The sequence below is a fragment of the Arachis ipaensis genome, chromosome B8 (genome assembly GCF_059453495.1).
Source record: "Arachis ipaensis isolate K30076 ecotype BB chromosome B8, ASM5945349v1, whole genome shotgun sequence".
Taxonomy (NCBI): domain Eukaryota; kingdom Viridiplantae; phylum Streptophyta; class Magnoliopsida; order Fabales; family Fabaceae; genus Arachis; species Arachis ipaensis.
Window position 1 is genome coordinate 132,386,766 of NC_142443.1, and position 23,056 is coordinate 132,409,821.

At 34.6% G+C, this 23,056-nt stretch overlaps 3 protein-coding genes across 4 annotated transcripts; 2 read left to right on the forward strand and 1 right to left on the reverse strand.

Annotated features, from left to right (window-relative positions):
* Window positions 1-1,679: 1,679 nt before the first annotated feature.
* Window positions 1,680-5,360, forward strand: LOC148549892 (uncharacterized). The gene is made up of 2 exons (XM_088495833.1): window positions 1,680-3,699; window positions 4,936-5,360. The coding sequence occupies exons 1-2, from the start codon at window positions 1,680-1,682 to the stop codon at window positions 5,358-5,360; spliced, it is 2,445 nt and encodes an 814-aa protein (XP_088351959.1).
* A 10,708-nt stretch (window positions 5,361-16,068) lies between these two features.
* LOC107613535 (transcription factor bHLH130) lies at window positions 16,069-20,206 on the forward strand. Its single transcript, XM_016315576.3, has 7 exons — window positions 16,069-16,187; window positions 16,771-17,333; window positions 18,438-18,757; window positions 19,056-19,226; window positions 19,425-19,490; window positions 19,601-19,669; window positions 19,813-20,206. Exons 2-7 carry the CDS (start codon window positions 16,796-16,798, stop codon window positions 19,870-19,872), a joined length of 1,224 nt encoding a protein of 407 aa, XP_016171062.2. The 5' UTR covers window positions 16,069-16,187; window positions 16,771-16,795; the 3' UTR covers window positions 19,873-20,206.
* A 287-nt stretch (window positions 20,207-20,493) lies between these two features.
* On the reverse strand, window positions 20,494-23,032 carry LOC107613534 (putative pentatricopeptide repeat-containing protein At3g23330). Of its 2 annotated transcripts, none has more exons than XM_016315575.3 (3): window positions 22,817-23,032; window positions 22,675-22,761; window positions 20,494-22,152 (listed from the first exon to the last, which is right to left on the reverse strand). In XM_016315575.3, the coding sequence occupies exon 3, from the start codon at window positions 21,960-21,962 to the stop codon at window positions 20,643-20,645; it is 1,320 nt and encodes a 439-aa protein (XP_016171061.2). In that variant the 5' UTR covers window positions 21,963-22,152; window positions 22,675-22,761; window positions 22,817-23,032; the 3' UTR covers window positions 20,494-20,642. The 2 variants fall into 2 exon arrangements, with proteins under 2 accessions (XP_016171061.2, XP_088353551.1); XM_088497425.1 differs by having other exon boundaries at window positions 20,494-22,183.
* Between the last annotated feature and the right edge of the window lie 24 nt (window positions 23,033-23,056).

Sequence of the window (23,056 nt, forward strand, 5' to 3'; positions counted from 1 at the left end):
AAAACATTCTTAATTAAAAAGATATATAAATAAATATTGGCCACCAATCTACTTGCTACAGTGTGAAGGCAAAATATTTTGACTGTAACATAATAAAGATAGGAAAGTGAAAGAAGCTACTGTATCTGAGTCAGCAAATTTGTAAGACTTCAATATTTTTTCTTTTCTCCCTCTTTATTATTAGTCTTTTCTGGGCTACTATACTCTTAGGTGAATAATGATGGCTTGCATGAACAGGTCCTTTTCCATTCACATTTGTATTTCTTTGAATTTGAATACTTATATTATTCAAATTTAGAACCTTATTCAAAAATTAGAAATATAATTAAAGAATTAGTCTTTTTTGATCTTGCTGAGTCAATAATGTAGACGGTGGTGTTAAAAAATTTGAGAGGATTCATTTTCTATTAGCGCCTATAGAGAGGACGAGAATTTTCTTTAACAGTATTGGCAACCAAATATAATTTTTATTTATTCACAAATCAAATATATCATTAAACAATTTTAATGAAAATTCGATAGAATTTTTTTTTTTTAATTTAGAGGTCTCCACAAAAAAAGTTATCAATTTATACATAGAAGATAATTGCAAACATAAATTAAAACAAATACACATTCAAACAAATATCAAATCCTAGTCGTTCTAGTGCGCATTCCCTTATTACTCTGTAATTTTTCAATAAATAAGGATTTTGAAAAAGCACCAGGCCACTAGGCAACTTTCTCCTACCTTTATCCTAAAATTCTATCATAAAAAAATAAGTTTAACATAAAGTTTTAACAATTTAACATGTTTAAAGATAAAAAATCAATCTTGATAATGCACAAACAACTCAAGTATATTATCAGCACGAATAACTCACGAGTAATGCTACACGACGTTCAAACAAAAAAAATTCTAAAATAGAAATAAACTTACTAAAATATAAAAATTAATAACAAAAATTAATAACATTTGTAAAAACACTTATTATAAACTAATCCGAAAATCTTAATTAATTCTAAATTTACTTAATTTACCTAAATTCAACTCTAAATTACTCTAACTTTAACTCTAAACTAAACCCTAAACTAATTTATCTAACTAATTATCCTAAATTACACCCTATTTAACTTAATATTATTTAATTTCAAATTACACTAAATTTATGTAACAAATTCTAATCATACATTTCATTAAAAAATTTAATATAGAATTTAATAAAAAATTAATAAAATTATAAACAAATAAAAAATTCAACTTTAAATTACTATAGCTTCAACTCTAAAATAAACCCTAAATTAATTTATCCAACTAATTACCATAAATTTGTAAGTGTATATAGCCAGATAACTCCATACACAGAATGCAGAAGCAAAAGTAGTTACAAACTGTTAAGCAGTTAGAAGTTGTTAATGACAGCTCAGCAGTTAGTTACACTCAATCAGTTACACTCACCCTTAGTTAGTTACTCCCAACCTCAACAATCTGTAATCATACCTTATAAATATCTTCACTGTACCTTCTTTAGGATTAGTTTTTCACAATCATCAGTAATGAACAACATTATTGTTCGCTCCCACTCTCTTCTACACTCTTCTCTCATCTTCCTTCTATGAGCTCTCAAAGCTCTTATCTCTTCTCCTTCTTCCTCAAGAATCTGATACCTTACATGGTATCAGAGCTTCGATTCTGATCCATGGCTCTTCCTAACTCTTTCGCAACGCAAGCTCGTTCAACTTCACCCATGGCTGCAATTGCAAACTTTCCTACAATAATCAAGTTAGATGAAGACAATTTCAAAGCTTGGAATAGACAAGCTCTGGCCTGCATCAAAGCAAATCGATTACAAAACCATATCTCAGCTTGCTCAATGCCAAAAAAATACAACTCAGTGGAAGATCAAGAAGCTGAACAGGTGTCTCCAGAATTTGAAGAATGGGAGCAAAGAGATGAATGTCTTGTAGCGTGGATGCTGTCTACAATGGACGAATTCTTTGTAAACAAAATAGTTGAACATCAATATGCTCATGAAATATGGGAAGTTCTTGAAGAACACTTTGCAGCCAGAATAAAATCAAAGATCAAGTTACTAAAAGCTCAGCTGAAATCAATCAAGAAGCACGATTCATCCGCTGCAGAGTTCGTCACAAAGATTAATAAGGTAGCAAACTCTCTCTCTACCCTTAGAGCTCCATTAACAAAAGAAGAATATTTTGAATGCACACTCGGAGGATTAGATGAAGAATTCAGTGCCTTTATCACCATGGTTAATGGAAGATCCGATCATATGTCCATCAATGAGTTAGAATCACAACTGCTAGCGCAGGAAGAAGTGAATGAGAGATTTCGCAAAGCAAATCTGAATATGGTGCATGCAAATCTAGTACAATGGAAACTTGATTCAAGCAAGGAAGCAATGGAGTATCAAACTGAAGCACCGTATGAGAGTTACCCAAGAGACTATGGCAGAGGTCAATCAGGTCGAAGAGGCAGAGGAAGAAATTCCTTCAGATCAGGCAGATCATGGTGGCAGAACAACAGACCCCAGTGCCAACTGTGTGGGAGGACAGGTCACACTGTGTGGCAGTGCTATCATAGATTCAATCTGGATTACCAGAATCCACAGCTCCAACACCCCAATACTGGACCTCCACCACCAAATGATGGATTTCACCAACAAAATCAACTGGTCCAGCCCTATTACCAACCCAACCAACCAACCCAGCCCTACTACCAACCCCAAAGCCCACATGCTCAGCCATACAGCCAGCCACCTCAACAACCTCTGCAAATAAACCAAAATTCTCAAGCACTGCTCACCACTCTAGGCACCAGCTCAGATCCAGGATGGTATCCAGATTCAGGAACCTCTCACCACATCACATTCGACCAATTGAACCTAATCAACAGCTCAGAATATCAGCCTGAACAGGTATTTGGAGGCAATGGAAAAGGTATGAGCATTGCTAATATTGGAAGGTCTATCATTCATGCATCTATGTCAAACAAAATCTTCAAACTTCAGAATTTGCTTCATGTTCCTACAATTTCAAAAAATCTAATCAGTGTATCAAAGTTTGCATTAGATAATGGAGTATTCTTTGAATTTTGGCCTTACCTCTGTGCTGTAAAATGTCAGGAATGCAAGAAGGTTCTGCTACAAGGCAGACTTAGAAATGGATTGTATAGATTTGATGACATTCAGGTTCAAAGACCAAGTTGCAAAGTTGAAAAAGAAAAAGCAGCCAATGATGAAAAGAGCATTTGTGCAAATGTCAGTGTCAAACTTATACCAAGTGAAAAAAAAGGAAAACATGTGGTCTGCTGTCATGAGTCGAAAGAAAAGAAAAATGAAGAAAAACAAAAAACAAGTTGTAGCAAGCCAATAGAAAGTGCCAATAGTGCAACCAGCTCTAGTGTCCAAAGTAGTGTCAATAAGAATGTCCATGAAGACTCAAATGTAAATGCAAACTTTGACAGTGTTCAAAGTAGTGTCAATAAGAATCTCTACAAAGATTCAAATACAAATACAAATACAAACTTTGATACAATATCTTCCCAATTCAATACAAATATCTTTTCCAATACTCTTAACTGTACTGCTGCATTTTTAAATCGTTGTGCATCTGATTCCAATACTACAATGAACAATGACTGCTATGGCAAACCTCCAACTGATGCTGCATTGAATTCTTGTGCAATAACAACAAACTCAAGTAATGTACCACATACCTGTAGCAATCATCCAGCCAATTTCCCTTACCATAACACTTACCCAGCCAAAACCTCACCTAATCAAATCACACACACCACTGCCACTACCACAACAACAACCATAACCCCACTCAACCAAATCACAAGCATCAATACCAACAACTCCCTAGACCTTTGGCACAAATGACTTAGTCATCCCTCCACCAAAGTCACCAAAATCGTTTTAGCCAGCCTCAATATTCACTCACCTCAGGACAACACTCCCATTACTACAACCTGTGAACCTTGCTGCACCAATAAAATACACCAACTCCCATTCCCTCCCTCCCAAACACAATACACCACACCCTTAGAACTTATCTACTCTGACCTTTGGGGGCCTGCCCCAATGCCCAGTAAGTTCGGTTACTGATACTATGCATGTTTCATAGATACATTTATCAGATACACATGTACCTATCTATTACAAACCAAGTCCCAAACCTTCTCAGCTTTCTGTCAATTTCAAACCATGATTGAAACCAAAACTGGCCACAAAATCAAAACTCTTCAAACAGACAATGGTGGCGAATATCTTTCAAAATCCTTCACCCAACATCTTGCAAACCAAGGAATTCAACACCAACTCACTTGTTCTCACACACACCAGCAAAATGGGTGTGTTGAGCAAAAACACAGACATCTAACCGAAACCTGCCTCACCCTACTCTCTCAAGTCTCTCTACCTCTCTCCTTTTGGGATGAAGCCATCCTAACTGCAACCTTCCTGATAAATCGCTTACCCACCCAAGTCCTCAACTTTAAAACTCCTCATGAAACCCTCTTCCACACCAAACCTGACTATCAGCACCTAAGATCTTTCGGATGCACATGTTACCCCTTGTTAAAACCATACAACAAACACAAATTTGATCACAAATCTCATAAATGCATCTTCATAGGGTACAGTTCAGACCACAAAGGCTACAAGTGCCTATCCTCATCTGGCAGAGTCTATATATCAAGAAACGTAATTTTCTGGGAGCATGAATTCCCTTACCAAACTCTATTCAAAACCCCACCACCTAAACCAACCAACCCGGTCCTCTCCCCACCCTCGAACTTCACATTTCGCCAAATCCCTCAACCCCAGTCCTCCCCTAGTCCCTCTTCCTCACCTACATACATAGACATTCATGATATACCTTCTACTAATATCAATGCTGTATCTAATTCATTACCTGATGCATTTATTGCAGTCACTGAGAACAATGCAGCCACTGACTCTGTTACCACTATAGATTCCTCTAACTCTCTGTTGCAGGCAGCCATAGAATCAATGCCTCCAGCACCCGCCGCCCAGAACACGCATGCAATGGTGACTAGAAGCAAAAATGGCATCTTTAAGCCACGAGTGTTCACAACTACCTTAGCCTCAGCTACGGAGGAATGTGCATATCAGAACCTGCCAAAGTCAATAGAACAAGCTCTTAGTACCCCATACTGGAGAGAAGCCATGGAAGAAGAATTCTCAGCCTTACAAAACAACCTTACCTGGCGGCTTGTCGATCCTCCAGCTCACTCAGCTCCCATAGGCTGCAAATGGGTGTTCCGAGTCAAAAAGAATCCAGACGGCAGCATCCAGAAGTACAAGGCCAGACTTGTGGAAAAGGGGTTTCATTAGAAGCAAGGAGTGGACTATGATCAGATCTTCAGTCCAGTAGTGAGACCTGCGACTGTTAGAATCATGTTAAGCATAGCGCTAGCCAAAGGATGGAAAATTCACCAGTTTAATTTCAACAATGCATTCTTAAATGGTGATCTCTATGAAGATGTATTCATGCAACAGCCTGAGGGGTTTGTCTCCTCCAACAAACAGCAAGTTTGCAAGCTCCAAAGATCGACGGGCTCAAGCAAGCTCCAAGGGCATGGTTCATAAAATTAGGTGCTGCTCTCAACCAATTTGGCTTCACAAGCACCAAATCTGATGTATCCCTCTTCACCAAACTGACAGCCACCTCTGCGGTCTACATTCTTGTCTATGTTGATGATATACTAGTCACTGGCACCTCTGAAAGTGAGATTACCACCCTCATGGCACAGTTGCACAACACCTTCTCACTAAAAAGCCTTCGAGAAATGCACTACTTTCTTAGAATTGAAGTCCACAAAAGCTCCACAGGCACAGTCACACTAAAACAAACCAAATACATTAGAGACCTACTAAAGAAAGCTGATATGAGCAATGCAAAATTTGTCCCAACCCCTATGACCTCCTCCCTGAAACTCTCTGCCTTTGGTGACACTACTTTTACCAACCCCACATTGTACAAGTCAATTGTTGGTGGCCTACAATATGCCACAGTAACCAGATCAGAAATCTCCTTCTCAGTAAACAAAGTAGTACAGTTTCTTCATAATCCCCTTGAATCCCATTGGAAGGCTGTCAAGCGTATTCTCAGATATCTAGCAGGAACCATACAACACGGGCTGAGATTTAGCAAATTCACCAACCTCAGAATATATGGATTCTGTGACTCAGACTGGGCTAGTGACATTGATGATCGAAAGTCAACAAATGGTTATGCAATTTACTTGGGATCAAACCTGGTGTCATGGACAAGCAGAAAACAAATTGCAGTATCCAAAAGTAGCACTGAAGCAGAATTTAGGGGCATCTCAGATGCTGTAAGTGAGATCATTTGGTTACAAAACTTGCTAGGAGAAATAAAACTCTCTTGTTCTACCAAGCCTGTAGTCTACTGTGACAATCAGAGCGCTGTTCTATTGTCAGCAAATCCAATTCTACACAACAAATCCAAACATTTTGCACTAAGTCACTCTTTTGTCAGAGATTTTGTCACAAAAAATCTTTGTGCAACATATTCCAGCTCAGGATCAACTAGCAGATACTCTAACAAAGCCTCTCCCAGTAGCTGCTTTCTTGAGGTTTAGGAATTCATTAAGAGTGTTTGAAGTAGCACCCTAATGTCTGGAGCAGCTGAGGTGGCCCTTGGTTTCAAGGGCATGTAAGTGTATATAGCCAAATAACTCCATACACAGAATGCAGAAGCAAAAGTAGTTACAAACTGTTAAGTAGTTAGAAGTTGTTAATGACAGCTCAGCAGTTAGTTACACTCAATCAGTTACACTCACCCTTAGTTAGTTACTCCCAACCTCAATAATCTGTAATCATACCTTATAAATATCTTCACTGTACCTTCTTTATGATCAATTTTTCACAATCAGTAATGAACAACATTATTGTTCTCTCCCACTCTCTTCTACACTCTTCTCTCATCTTCCTTCTATGAGCTCTCAAAACTCTTATCTCTTCTCATTCTTCCTAAAAAATCTGATACCTTACAAAATTACACCCTACCTAATCTAATTTAAATTCTAATACACTAATTAAATTAACGTAACAAATCCTAATCACATATTTCATTAACAAAATTTAATAAAATACTTAATAAAATCTTAAATAAACGAAAAAAAATTCTTAAAAAATATAGAAAAATTATCTCTGATGGTGACTGCAGGATGGTGAAAGCGTGGTGGTGATATGAGACGACAATGAAATTTATGATGGTGGAGTTAGAGTTTAGTAAATCCTAGGTTTAATATAACTAACAACCAAAAGAAAAAATGGACAACTTACGTTTGGCATAGTAGACCTCAGTGGTATGTAGTGACGGCAATGCGGTGACGACCTCCGATGGCAAGGAACGCCAACAATGACGACGAAAACTTTTCACGGACAGAACTCCACTAGCAGTGAGGACAACATACTGATCTCTGATGACGACATGGCTAAGTGGCAGTAACGGCAGCTCTGGTGGTGGCACAATAACCTTCAATGGAGGAGAGGGAGAGAGACGAGAGAGAAAAAGGGAAGAGAGAGAGCATTTGCATAAGTAAAGAGAGGGGTTTTACATTTGAATTTTATCCTAAATTTACCGTCAGATTTACCGATAGAAATATCATACCGTAAGGTGTTGGTCGTTGCATAAGCATCGCGTTTTCACTAATTCGTGTTACAATTAGAAATTTTCAACGAAAAATCCGACACTAAATTTGACACTAATAATAAAATTAATTATCATGCACTTATTTACCTTCGGATTTGCTTATGAAATTTTGATCATCCGACAATAAGTTACTCTCGGGACGAATTTTTACTCGTAATCGTAAAAAAAAAAATCCACCCCTAAATCTACCAATAACATTCACTACTAAATCCAACAATAAATCTAACAGTATTAAGTATATTTTTTGTAGTGTAAAAATTCTATGTTAATGCTATTTTCTCTTTAAATTTGGACATCTAATTTTTTTTTACCGTCTCTTAACATCAAATAATGAAACTCGCCTCTTGATATCTCTTTAAAAATACTTTTATTTATAAGTTATCTTGAAATTAAAGAAAAAACCTAAATAATTACATTATATAGGATAAATTACTACTTTATCTCCCACAATATTTAGTTTTTGACAATTTATAAGGGCGACCTAATGTCTTGATCCTTTAAAGATTATTTTTGTGCGACGAATGTATGAAATATGTAAAAGATTTTAGATATTATATTTAAACGTAAGTTTTTTTTTTTTAATAATTTTGCTTAAAAGAAAAATCTTTCTATCTTACATGATTTTACAGTGAATGGATTTTATTCTAATTCTATTTATACAAATATATAGCTAAAATTAAAAAAAAATGAAAAAATGAATTTATAGAGATTATTTTTTTCTTAGTCTTTTTATACATTTTTAAATAATTATTCAAATCTTCTAAGCGAAAAAATAAATGCATAGTTTGTTTAGTATTTATAAAAAAGTAAAACATTTTTTCAAATAAAACAATTTTTAGAGCTAACATATCATTTTTTCTTTTAAATACAGTTTATATAGAAAAATGATTTTTTTGACCAAAATAATAATTTAGTCATATTACTTATAATCTTTTGAATAAAATAATTACTTTTTGTATTTTCTTTTCATTTTATTCTAAGCATCGAGCCTATCATTTTTTAAGGGTGATTCACCTAGATAAAATAAATAGAGTTTAAAATTACGCAAATATGTTAAATCAGAATTGGTTATATTTCTGTCCTAAATATTTTTATATATATCAAATCAAATTATCTCGATTTATACTATTTATGTGTAAATCGAATTAATTTGATTCAATTTATTATGTATATGTTGTATCAGTAGTAAATCTTCGATATAAATCAAATTAAGTTAATTTGATTCGCATAAATCGAATCAATTTATATAGAAATAGTCAAAACAAGATGAAAAATGCTATTTATATACCAAAATCAGCCACCAATATATTTGTGTATAAATACATATGTGGTTTAATTTATTTCTAATGTGTATTTATATTTCAATATGTATTTTATACTGATTACTGATTTTGGTGACTAATTTTAGTGTACACATAGCATAACCCAAATAAGATATATAACAAATTCTAATTTAAGATATCTACGTACTTTTAAATTTTATTTATTTTATCCAGGTGAATTATCTATTTTTAATGTATATTGTATTATATAGGCTCCCATTTTTGATAGTATTCAAAATTGTCACGTATAGATTATAACTTGCCACGTCATGGTGTGAAATAGTTTATTCATAACACAGTTTTTCATTGAAGCACATACTCGAAGGGAGGGGAGTAGAAGTTTTCAAAGTTCTACATGACTCTTTTAACTTTCAGATAGAAAAAAAAGGGTTAAGTTCAATTTTGGTTCTTAGCGTAGAGGTCGAAAATTTGTTTCGTCCCCAAGTTTTTTTCAAACAAAATCGTCTCCGAAGCTCATACTTATTTTAAAATGGTCCTGTGGACAATTATGCCCCTAAATTCGTTATTATCTGTTATTGTTTGTTAATCGAATAATAATAATAATAATAATAATAATAATAATAATAATAATAATAATAATAATAATAATAATAATAATAATAATAATAATAGGGAATGTTGTAGAAGAGAGAGGAGAGGATCGTATTGTTGCCAAGGCTCAGAGGAAGGAAGCTGCGTTAGGGTTCGACGAAGTGGAGGTAAGGGATGGAAACGCCGCTTCAATGGCTTCCTAGAGTTCCAGATCAGGTCGAATTCGATCACCTGCGAAGGAGTTGGTATGTGGGCATGGAGAGAGGCCAATTCTGCGAACCTCAACGACGAAGGACAACCTAGACTATCGATTTTGGGGTTACGTCTACTATGAGGTATTTTGTTGGGCTCTATTTTGTGAGATTGAGTTTCTCCATCTGGGTTTCCTTCATCTTAGGAATCTTGGGTTGTGATAGGTTCAGGATGCCTGTGATTTCTTTAGGTGGACAGACCCAGAAGCTGGAGGAGCGCAGCAGGATTCTGAAATTGCAAGAAGCAGGAAGAAAATTACATCCTTGAAGACAAGGTTGAAGGATGTCGAATGGAAGCTGAGGATTGTAGCTACTTTAGGGGTAGTCGGGTGGATTGAGTTTTTGTATTTGTTGCTGCATAATCCACACAAATTAAGGCAACCATATAGAATGCACTTAAATTTCAGATGATTAGAACATGAATTTTAGGATTTTGTTGTGTTCTTTTGGTTATTTGATAGGGTTACTGTTAATGTTACAATGATCTTTTGTGCTGTATCCTTTGTGAACATGTTTGAATGTATGAATGAAAGTGTTGTGCTGATTTCCAAGCATAAAGCAGAAGATATGTGTTACAATACTCTAAAGTAGATATATGTGCACTTGGTAATGACATAAAACACAGACCAATGAACCTTAAAAAATTGACAATTTAAGTCATTCATAACACAATCCATAAGTCAAGAAGGCCAATTACAGAACTAAAGATGTCACTTAAACAAAAAAACACAGACCAATAGTGTTCATAAACAAAGTTGAAACCAGTTAACCACATAAAACAAAATAACAAGATAACATTGTTTGAGGCCTAGTGAAACAGCCATAACAAAAAAACACAGACCAACAGTGTTCATAACTAATGATTTCTAAAGATTGTCCCATGCACTAGGAGGCAATTTTGCCATTAGCTTCAGCTTCTGCAGTGGGATATGAGGTGCACCAGTCTGGATAACAGAAAAATGCCTCTTTCTGTCAGTTGGTTGACTGTCTGACTCCTTGTTGCTAGTAGAGGATGCTGCTGCACTACTCTTCTTAGGCAATGGTTGAGATAAAGGAGCTTTAGGGTTGGACTGAGGTGGTGCAGGCCCTGGTTTTTTAGCCTAGTTCTTGGGCTGAGTTGAGTGATCAATGGGCTTAGCTGTTAATTTTCTGGGCCTGGTTACTGGTTTCTTAGGCTGAGTTGTTGCTGGGTTGGGCTGAGTTGTTGCAGAGTTGGGTTGAGAGCATGAAGTTCTGCTAAGTTTTCCTCTTTGTACTGTTTGGCCAAGGGGTTGTGAGCTTGCAACCTTAATACCTCTCTTAGGACCCTTGCCAGCTTGTTGAGTTGCATATTGGACCTGTGAGGAAAATAAAACATTAGTAACATTTTTAGAACAATTTAATATATACCAAACTGAACCCTATAACAGTGAACCACATACCTTCTTCTTAGGCTTTGTGCAACCTGACTTCTTGTGCCCTAAAGCACCATAATTAGAGCATTTCTGTGTCTGACCCCTACGGGAGAGGTGAGTTTGGCTTCTATTATCCTCATCCCCAGGTCCTCGCTTCCTCTTCTTAACTGGCCGGTGACTTGGCCTCCTATATGGTGGTGGCATGATATCATCATACTTGGATCTCTCCCACAGATCTGGCCCGTTCAGAGGATGTATCACTTCCTAGTAGCACCTTAGGTAAGCATTCTTTTTGTAATGGTCATCCACAAAAAGCTCCAAGTCCAACCCCTTGAAGGTTATGCTGCTAATGGCATGAGGACAGGGTAGCCCGCTCATCTGCCACCTCCTGCAAGAACACTTACCAGCAGATAGATCCACAACAAATTTGTCTAACCCACACATCACCTCATACTTACTAGCAGCTGACCAAAATGGCCTCCAATCCCTAGCATACTTTGCCTTTTTCTCTAACTTCTTCTTAATTGTTGGCATAATAAAGGGTCTACAATGTTGGAAGCTCTTTTTGCATGCATCGAAGCAGACATACAATCTCTGGAATACACAATTATTCATCAATTCTGGGTTCTGGACCTCCGGGGCAAAATCTGGGCTCCTAATCACTTTCAGGCTGACCGATGAATCTGGATTTGTCCTTAGAAGCTCAGCACAGTAATCATTAATCCTTTTATACTGCTTCCTAAATGCACCCTGAATTTGACTTAGTGCCTCTTGCTTTGATTTGGCTACCATGGACTTGGTCATCGTTACATTCCATTTCTTGTGTGCCTTTGCTTGTAACTCCTTTATTTTAATTCTAGGATTAGACTCTACCTTCTTCTTAAACTGTGCTCCAAGCCACTTAGTGTGCAGTATGCCAACCTTGTGTGTTTGCACGCAGGTGTGTTGCAGGTTCATGCTTCTTAACTACCACGTCGATTCATCCCCAACCCTATGTGCATAGAGCCAGAATGGGCAATCCTTTTGACAAACAGCTCTAACCCTCACCAAATCACACTTCTTAAATTTGATGCTCCTAGCCGTATGAACTACATAAACCAACACAGTCTCTTTAAATTCTTGTCTGGATGCATAAAGTGTTTCTACCTCCCATCTATAGCTACTCATATCCTTCAAAGGTTTATGAATTGGAAATCTTTGACCCCCCACGATCTGATACATCATCAGCATCATCCTCGGCATCATCATCATCCCCCTCATCTCCACCAATCATATGGTCTATCTCCAACTCATCACTATCTGCTCCATCCTCATCACTAAACTAACTTATCCCAGTCCCTTTTCCCTTTCCAGCAATAGCTTCCTTAGGCTTAGAATTATTCTTGTCAAATCCACTATCACCCTCATACTCCTCCTCACTATTAGTGAAGTGAACGTCTCCTGCACTGCCCCCTTCTCATAGATGGCACATATTCGGGGTCCTCACTGTCTTCATCACTTGTTCCACTTCCATCTACTCGAAACTCATCCCCCTCATCTCCACCCTCGGTTCCCTTATTAGGTTCCCCACTTGCCTCTGTTGCCTCAGTCCCGTGCCCTTTGAAAACAACCAAGACAAGCCCATCATCTGTCCCCTCTTCAGCAACTCCCCAACGTCAACGTAACCCACTTTCGGAAACGGCTCCGCATTGCCCACATCGTGGACCACATACAACTCTACCAAGCCCCTTAACCCAGCAATGTTGCACATTTTGATTGCGTCTTCGTCACCCTTCAGCATCTTCAAGCTTGTCTCCAAATCATCCAAGCTTGGATCTTTATACCACAACGCTTCAATGTTGGCCTGCAAGTACCCTAACTGCCTTAGCTCTTCATAGGCCTCAAACACAGACCAACGATCGCCGTCAATATCCTCGATAATTGTACTTTGACCATTCAAGTACTTAAATACCCCCTCTTCATATCCGAATGCACCCCATGATGCACCCTCATGTTCATGTACACCATCTTCTGCGCATTCAACCCTGTTATACAACAGAATACATTACTAAAACACATATATAAAAACCCTAGCTATAGCAGCAGACTCGAAAACTTGCATTCAACCCCAAATGCTCAAAAAGAGCAACATGGTGATGAACGGCAAACCCCAAGATGTTGTAAATAGTTGACATGATTGATAGAGGGATGGAAAGTAATCGTACCTGGACAATCTGTTGTTGCAGCGATGAAGATCAGTCACCAATGTCACAGCACACCAATTCTGAAGCTTAAACCCCCAAATGGCGACAACCCTTTCAGTACACTCTCTTCGCACCTACGTATGAGGGTTTCACACCAACGTTTCAACTTTCAAGTGTTTTAAGGAACATTAGGAGTTTCTTGATGAGCAGGAGTACACTTCGCGGGAGTGAAAATTAAGGGACACAAATTGCAAGGGCAAAATTGTCATTAAATTTTATTTTTGGTGCAAAAGGTCCATTTTAATAAAAGTATGAACTTCGGGGACGATTTTGTTTGAAAAAAAACTTGGGGACGAAACAAATTTTCGGTCTCTACGTTAGGGATCAAAATCGAACTTAACTAAAAAAAATTATGAATTTCTAAATAAATCATACCTTTACTCTCTATAAATTAAATTTCGCCTAAAGTCTAAAATTTCAAAATTTCTAACATACATATTCTTCATTATTTTGAAATTATATTTTTTTTTCAACCATGTTAAATATATACTAAAATCAGCTATCGAAATCAGCTAATAGTATAAAATATATGTTAAAATATAAATACATATTAAAAATAAATTGAACGAAACATATTTTTATATACAAATATATTAGTGACTAATTTTTTTTATACAACTATCATTTTTATTTCTCTCTAGTCCAACTTTCGATAATCCATTTCTAGTTTGGTCATGGTTTTTTCCTTATTCTTTTAATTTCAATAATCCTGTGGTGTATTTTGTTTTTTTTTTTGTAGTGTTTTTTTTCTTTTATTGGTGGTGCAATTACTGTTTATATCTGAAAAAATATATCGAAAATAATATTTTGTTCATTGAACATTTACAGATCAGTAAATGTTTTAGATTTATTCAGAGAAGAAAAAGAATATCTCATAATATTGTAACACTTTTAATTTTATGTCATTTTAAAAACAAAAGAGATTAAAATTTATCTCTATTTTTATATATTAAAGATTCTAAAGAATCAAATATTGAGCTTAATTTTTTATTTTAGTTTAACATAAAAAATATTTAATTTTTTCTAGACTTAGATCTAAGATTTTTTTATTGTCTATAAATGTCATATGGTTATTTATTTATTTCTATGTCATAATATATATATATATATATATATATATATATATATATATATATATATAAAATCATGTAAGTTTTCTTCTGCTCATGTAATAGTGTCCAGTTGGGATAAACACAAAATAAAAAAAAAAAATCATCTCTATATTCTAATTAAGCAATTTTTAAAAATATATATACCAAAAGTTTAAGATTGATTATTCAATGATCAGTTATTATATTTTAAAAGTTTTATAATTGAGCCTTTGCATTAAATAAATTTTTTTTAATTAATTGTTTTTTTAAATAAAATATTATTTGATTCATTTTTATGTTTGATTTAGCATAAACTATAGGATATTTTAAGATTATATTATTTTTTAAAAAAATAGCAGCCAATACAAATTTAATCAAAAATTTAGTAAAAATATAAAAACTAACAAAAGAATATAAAAAAATCTTTAATTGTAAAATTACTGCTGAATTATTTCAGTTATGAAAAACTTTAATTCATTTTATTCCTTTTCTTTTCTTCTGATTCCACCGGTCCACCCTAGCATACCCTAAATATAAAATGGTCCTTATTAATTGTATGTTTTCCAACCAATCACTAGGGTTTGCTCAGTTGTTTTAGATCACTAGAGATTAGTACTCTCTCTCCCCATTTCCCTAGGTCTGAAAACCTCTTCCTAACAAAAAAAAATTAAAAAAACATGTTTTCAACCAATTACCACTTCTTAACAAGTAAAAGTCATTGCTAAAGTTTAAGGACAACAATCGTTATCAAAAAGTGCCTTTTTTCCATGTTAATAATTAATTAATAATTGCTTAGAAAATTGATGATAATTATTTTTATTAAACTAAACAATGAAAACATTTAGTAGGATATAATGGAAGAACCTAATAAAGCTAAAAGATAAATTGCCCCTTCCAGAAATCCAAAGAGCACCAACCATAACTTTGGCCTTTTTTATTCCCCACACCATCATTAAATCCTTATTAATTATTTAATCCCCATATACTGCAAGGTATAGTTCAAATAAAGAATGAACTATAATACCATTTATATACAAAAAAAAATGAACTACAATAAATTATTTAAATAATTAATAAAATGATAAAAAAATATATAGTGGGACTGTAGGAGCAAAGAAAAAAAAAAACCTCTATGCCAAGCATATCTTATTAAATTAGTTATTGTACTTTCCATTCTTCTAATTATTTATTCCAAAGCTAACTTAATTATTTGTATAGCATAAGTCATAAAAAATAGCCTAGCTAAATGTATTTTATATTAGTTATGATTATGATAAGCAAACATATTAAGATCCCTTAAGCCAGATTTAGATCCCTTAAGCCGGATTTAGAAGTTTGGGCATTTCATTGGTTTTGGTTGGTCAACGGGAAATAAAGATAATCTGAAGATTAAAAAGTTATATGATGGACCACCATATGTCAGCAAGCAAGGGTATTTTGGTAATATTGGCAAGTTATAAAGGGCTATTATATTGAACAACACACTACATTATATAAACATGTAATATGCAATGTTCCAATGGCAACACGAAATTCTCAACTTTAATTTGTTCTTCAAAGCTCTCTCTTTTCTATATGCTTCAGTTTCCAAACTCACATGAATATAACAAAATTTGAATGAACGCATGTAAGCTCCTTTATTGTCTCTTCTCTCAAGTTCTATGTTCCTTTTGAGCTTTTATGGTACCAAACAAAGGCTACACAGAAATAATTGAAACAATGTTTTTCATGATGATGATAATGTCTTAACAACTTTTTTTTAGCAGGTTTTTATGTTCTTTGAATTTTGTTGTTTAAAGCCAGAATTTGCATTTCCCTTGCAACAAGTTTGAACACAATTTGTTTGTTTTTAATCTTTTTAGTTTCTAGTGTATCTTGTCTTGTGTCAATTATGACTTTATAGTTTTTGTATTTGAGTCTCTACGCTTTTTAATTGAAATTTTGTGAGGTTTTGAACTATAAAAAAAAAAAAGGGAAATTTTGAGACTAATTTATATCTAATGTTTGGACATTTCCGACCTAAATTTTATTGTGCCAACGAGTTATAGCTCAAGTAGTATAGTTTTTCCATATTCATATAAGAGGTCGCGAATTTGAGTCATTCTATCTTTAGTTATAAAAAAAAAAAAAAAACTAAATTTTATTGTAGGGAAAAGCAAAAAAAAAAAGTTCTTTTGTTTAATTACTCTTTTGGGCTATTTTTTTTTCAGGTAATTGTGAAGAAGAGATATAAAGATGAGTGTTGTGTATAGTCATGCTCTAAAATACTCTCAAGAAATGGATTCAAACAACACTAATTCTGGATTATTAAGGTACCGGTCTGCTCCAAGCTCAATGCTCACAAGCCTTATGGATAACATCCACCACGGCGGCGGCGGCGGTGGCGGCGGCGGCGGCGGTGGCGGCGACGAAGAAGCCTTGAGAACTGAATTGGAAAAGTTGATCTCATCCAACAACAAAAACAAACGTGTTGTGAACAATTCTTCAGAGCATTTGAAGAGAGAAGAAGGCAACAACAATTGTAATTACTCTTTTGGGTCTCAGAATCATGTTATTTACCAAAACAACCAGCACTACCATCAAATTCATCAAGGGTTGGCAATGGCATCATCATGTAATAATGGTTTTGATGGAACATTATTTGGTGCAACGAACTCAATGGATTCAGAGAATAATAATGATAATGGCACACAAAATAAAATGGGTTCCAATCTCGTTAGGCAAAAGAGTTCTCCAGCTGGTTTTTTCTCCAATTATTCAATTGATAATAATGGTAAGTATTATATTATATGCTTTTCTCTTGTCTTGTTTAATATAATTTCACTTTTATTAGCGTACTTTTTTTTCGGTCGTTGACCATTTGCCAAAAGATAAAGTATTTTTTTACAATTTAAAAAATTTTTAGTCGATTTTCAATCATCTAAATAATTGACCTAAACAGTCCTTATAAACAGTGATATGATGATAGATAAGAAATTGCTTAGACCAGTAACAAAGATAGATTAGGTCAATTACTTATTAAAAAACCAATTATAAATTTTTAAATTATAAAAAATACTTTATTTTTTGGACAAATGGATAGAGAAAAAAAAAAGAAATTTACTATGATTTCTCATTCTCCTCTAAAGTTTGTTATTGTTAATGTGGTGTGGCCTAAATTTGAATCAAAATTGTGTGATATTAAATTATTATTAGTTGAAGCGGTATCATATGTTTATTACATTTGTAAAACTGTTGAATTAATATTTAATATAGAAAAAGCTGACCAAAGATTGAAATCAAATCTGATTCCTTTTTTGAGCAGTATAATTTGAAAGCAATTGGGAGTTGCATGTCTGGAATACAAAGATAGATCACATTCTTCTTGCAAAGAGAGTTGACTTAATAATAATAATTCTTATCAAGAAATTATATTAAATTAATAAATTTCTCTGATCCAAGCTGAAATTAATTTTTATTCGAAATTTTGGCTTTTGGAGAAAAAGAAGAGGGGTGGAAAGGGAATCTTAGAAACGAATTCTAAAAAAGAAAGCAGAAGAATTTGCTTTTCAAAGTGCTAAAATTTGGATCAAAATGAGAATCTTCTAATTATATGAATTTTCTTCTTTTTATGACTTTGATAACTATTTTACAAAAAAAAAATATTATATATTTTATCATAATGTTCTTTCTCTTAATGGTACGTATGACATTGATCAAATAATATATATATTTGTCCCCTTCTTATTTAGGAAGAGATGGTCTAATTTCAAGTAATAAAATTTCATTTCCAATTATAAAGAAAGACGAAAAGTAATATTCTTTCTATTGGTAAATATGTTTTCTTTTTTTGGCATTGTAATGTTCAAAATAAATAATTAGTATTTTTCCATTTTAGGTACAACAACATCATCAAGAAGTAGTAGTGGATTGCAATGCACTTTGAACTTCTCATCAAGATCATCCTCTTGCTCCAAAAGCCGCATGCCAAAAATTGTTGAGAGTGGAAATGAAGGCATGGAATCAAATTGTGTTGAAAATAGAAACCTAATAATAAGGAATGATGATAGTAATAATAATAATAATAATGGCAGTACTAAGTGTTATATGCCAAGATTCACTGGTGACTTTTGGGATGCTTCTGAATTCAATTCCTCCAAAAGAGGCACTAACAATGGTGAAATCATGTTTTCCACTTCAAATGCCATGGAAGCTCAGGTATATATAGCTCAGATTTTGTTAAATTTTACTTATTTCATCAGTTCCATTATTTAAACATAGTGATTTAGACCTCAAAATTGATATGTGACAATATTATAATATTTAATTATTTATATAGGACAAGTATAACATTTTTTAATCAATTGATAAGAATACTTTTAAATGCTCATAATACAGAAGTACTCCTCAAATAGAAAGTTAGAGTATTTTAACGACGACGACAACAACAATAACAATAATAATGCTTTGATGATTGTTTATTTATTTATTTATTTATTTTTCCATGAGAAATTAGGATGTAGATTTTGGATATCAAAAGGTTGGTTTGACCCACCATTTAAGTCTACCTAGTTCTTCTACCAAGATTGGTGGCATGGAAAAGCTTTTTCAAATTCAAGGATCTGCTCCATGTAAGATTAGAGCCAAAAGAGGATTTGCCACTCACCCAAGAAGCATTGCAGAGAGGGTAATTTAATCTTACATACTTGAATTACAATTTAGTTTTAGAATTTTTTTTTTTCATAATACTCAAATTCTCGCAGTCCGTTTCAACACTTATTATGTCATTATAAATTTTAAGTATAATTCTTGCTATAAATATCACATTTAAATATCACAATTTTTTTTAAACAAATTCATGTGTCATTCGATTTAAAACTTTTAGGAAAGAAGAACAAGAATAAGTGCCAGAATCAAGAAACTCCAAGACCTTTTCCCAAAATCGGACAAGGTAACCTTAATAGCACATGGATTTTTTATTTTACTTGATTTAATTTTATTTGAAAATTCATTAAGCAATTCGATTGATGATATCATGCTTCTTTCCCTTTAATTTGGCAGCAAACAAGTACTGCAGATATGTTGGATTTGGCAGTTGATTATATCAAAGGCCTTCAGAAACAAGTCAAGGTACAAAGAAATTTAACATAGAACCTAAGAAAAATTTTAAGCTTACATATCCACTATCCTTCAGACCTTTTATTTTAGAGTGAAATAACAAAATATAGTCATTCAATAAAATATATTAACTCACTTTTTTTGTGATAATGCAGATACTCACAGATACAAGGGCAAAGTGCAACTGTTCAAGTAATAATCAGAAAGAACAATAATATAGAGCCATTGCATGATTCCTTGTCTTTGTAGATAACAAAATGAAGAAGGGAATTGTTTTTACCTTATATATTTTTTCCCCCCTTCACTTATTATATAAGATAGTGCTGAATAGTGAAGATCTGATATTGTCACTTCCCTTTATAACTTTCCCCTCACTCTTTTCTCTTGGTTTTGTTTGTCTCTCTTCTTTTTTTTGGGTTTTTTTTTTGGGGTGGGGGGAGTTTGGTTTAAGTATCATAATGTATTAACATTCATCCAAAATCAAAGAAAAGAAAATCTAGATGTATTAGCATGTTTACAATGATAATTCTTTACTCTCTATTTTTCTTATTATGACTTTTGATGATATTGCACAACATATAATGAGAAGCTTCAAAATAAGATCACTGCATTTATGGCCAAAAGACATTGTTGTTCGAAGGGAGCAATGCTAGCATACCAACATTTTTAGTAGAAAAAATGGAATAAATAATACCATGGGGCCTTTTGAAGATGGGATTAACTCTACTCATCTTCATAAAAGCTATGAACACTAATTAGAAGCTAAAGAATGAAGGTAGAAGTTGAGTGTATAATAAAGTCATGAAAGAAATATAGGGAAGAGGAAAAAGAAAACTCTGTAAAACTAAATGTCAACTACATTCAAAGTAAATGTTTCTTAGCTATAAAGTAAGCCGAATATAATTATGTTCCACAAAACGTGTTGAAAAATTCATCATGTATAAATTACATGCTATAAGTTTGTAAATAAACTAGCTTTAAAGATCTACAAAGCCATCATGCAGGTATCATCATGTGTCACACTACCAAAATCATCATCCAATAACTGAGTGTTGCTAATTTGATGTGTTATTCTTTCAATCAAATGAGACAATGGTTGAGACAAATCACCTTGATAGAATTTATGAGCCCTTCCTCCAATACTGATCCAGCTACAACCAGGGGTTTTAATCAAACCTTGTTCTCTCATTCTTTCTCTAACAGTTGCAATTCCATCAAGCATACCATGAGACTGATAGATGCCACATAGGGCTATGTAGTTACTAGCATTATTTGGTTCTAATTGGAAAAGATGATGAGCTGCAATTTCTGCAATCTCAACATTCTTGTGCATTACACAACCAGCAAGAAGCGCACCCCAGACGCTTCCCGTTCCTAACGATTTCATGCTCCTCAACAACTCAAGTGCTTCAACAAGATACCCAGCGCGGCCGAAAAGATCCACCATACATGCATAGTGTTCAGCACTTGGCTGCAATCCATAACTGGAACTAATTGAATTGAAAATTTTCTTTCCTTGGTCTATCAGACCAGAGTGGCTACAACTGGCTAACACTGCTGTAAGTGTGACAGAATTTGGTGTAATTCCCCCATTAACCATCTTTCGAAATAGAAAGAGCGCTTCCTCCCCATTTCCGTGCATACCATAACATGATATCATGGTAGTCCACGTAACCACGTTCACGCTGCGCATTGTCTTGAAAACCTTCTCTGAATCATTTAAGCATCCACACTTCCCATACATATCAATTAAGGTGTTACCAATGGGAGTATCCACATCAAACTCGCAGTTCTTAAAGACGTACCCATGAACTTCTTTCCCTTTCATTAAGTCTCCTTCCCTCCCACAAGCAATTAAAATGCTAGGAACAGACATGGAATCCATCTTCCCCCCATTTGTAAGCAGCATTTCTCTGAAACAATCGATAACACGCAAATACAAGCCAGCCCTTAAAAAGCCGGAAATCATCAAATTCCAAGCCACAAAGTCCCTACAAAGCATCATGGAATACACCGAGTATGCCTCGGTTATCAACCCAAATTTCGCATAAAACTCGAGCACAGAACTAGCCACAACAACATACCCCTCATAGCCAAGCTTTATCACCCAACCGTGACACACCTTACCAAAACAAGCATCACCTACTCCTACACAAGCCTTAAAAAGTTGAGGCAACGTATAATGATCTGGAACAAGATTGCAACTCTTGAACTCACGAAAAATAGCTAAAGCATTGGAATACAAGGAATTCTCAATGTAGGAGGCAATCATGATGTTCCATGAATGCATGTTTCTTATGGGCATTGTGCCGAACACCTTCCGAGCATGGCGGAGAAGGCACAATCTACAGTAGGCTAGCAAGAGATCTGTCTGAAGAGTGAGATGCGGAAGCAATCCTTGGAGAATAGTTTGGGCATGGCATTGCTTGACTTGCAAGACTGCAGAACAGCGCACACAATTTCGGAGCAGAATCGACAACTTCAAAGCTTTGTTCCTACACATTTTGATCGTGTCATGGGTTCTTCCTATAACAAACAACTAATTAGTGATCACCGCGTAAAAGATTGATCAATTGTGTTAAAAGGTTCATGTTTATCCTTCATCATGATTAGGGAAGCCTGGAACCTTTTCTGTGAAATTTTCATATAGAAACATCTCATTTCTAGAACTAGCCTTGTGCAATTACCTAGATGTTACTTATCATAGAAGATAAATAAATAATAATATTTTCCTACATGTCCACAAGCAATTATTAAAGAACTCCACGATAACTCACAACGAAAGAGCACAAAAGTTTCAAAAATAAAAGGAAATGACGCAATAATAATTGATGCTAAAAAATCCAAACAATTAAAAAAGTAAAAACTTAATTGCTTGTTATTTGTTTAGATGAAAAATTAGAGAGCAAATACTTTTTTTTATCAATATTAACGAATATTTGAAGTCAACAACTTATATACTATTAGGATTAGGTTTGGAGGAAGAGGAATGAGTTGATTTTCAAAAAAGAAAATACCGCTTATCAAGCGACAAGTTCGGTGCTGAAGGATGGGTGGTACAAGGTCAACGTTGAGGGTTCCGTGGTCCACGAAAATAAATCAAGCTCCTGCGACGGTCTCATCAGGGTTTATGATGAACATTGATAAAGTTACAATTGCAGAGATCAAGGAGGGCAGGGTGCTTCAGATTAGCGGTGAGAGGAGCAAGGAGAAGGAGGATAAGGGTGACATGTGGCACCGCATTGAGCGAAGCCTGAGACGGTTTAGGCTGCCGGAGAATGCTAAGTTGGAGCAGGTGAAAGCTTCCATGGAGAACGGGGTGCTTACTGTTACGGTTCCGAAGGAGGAAGTTTCAGATCACCTGCCTGAAGAGCAAGGTAGAGAAAATCGAGATTTTAC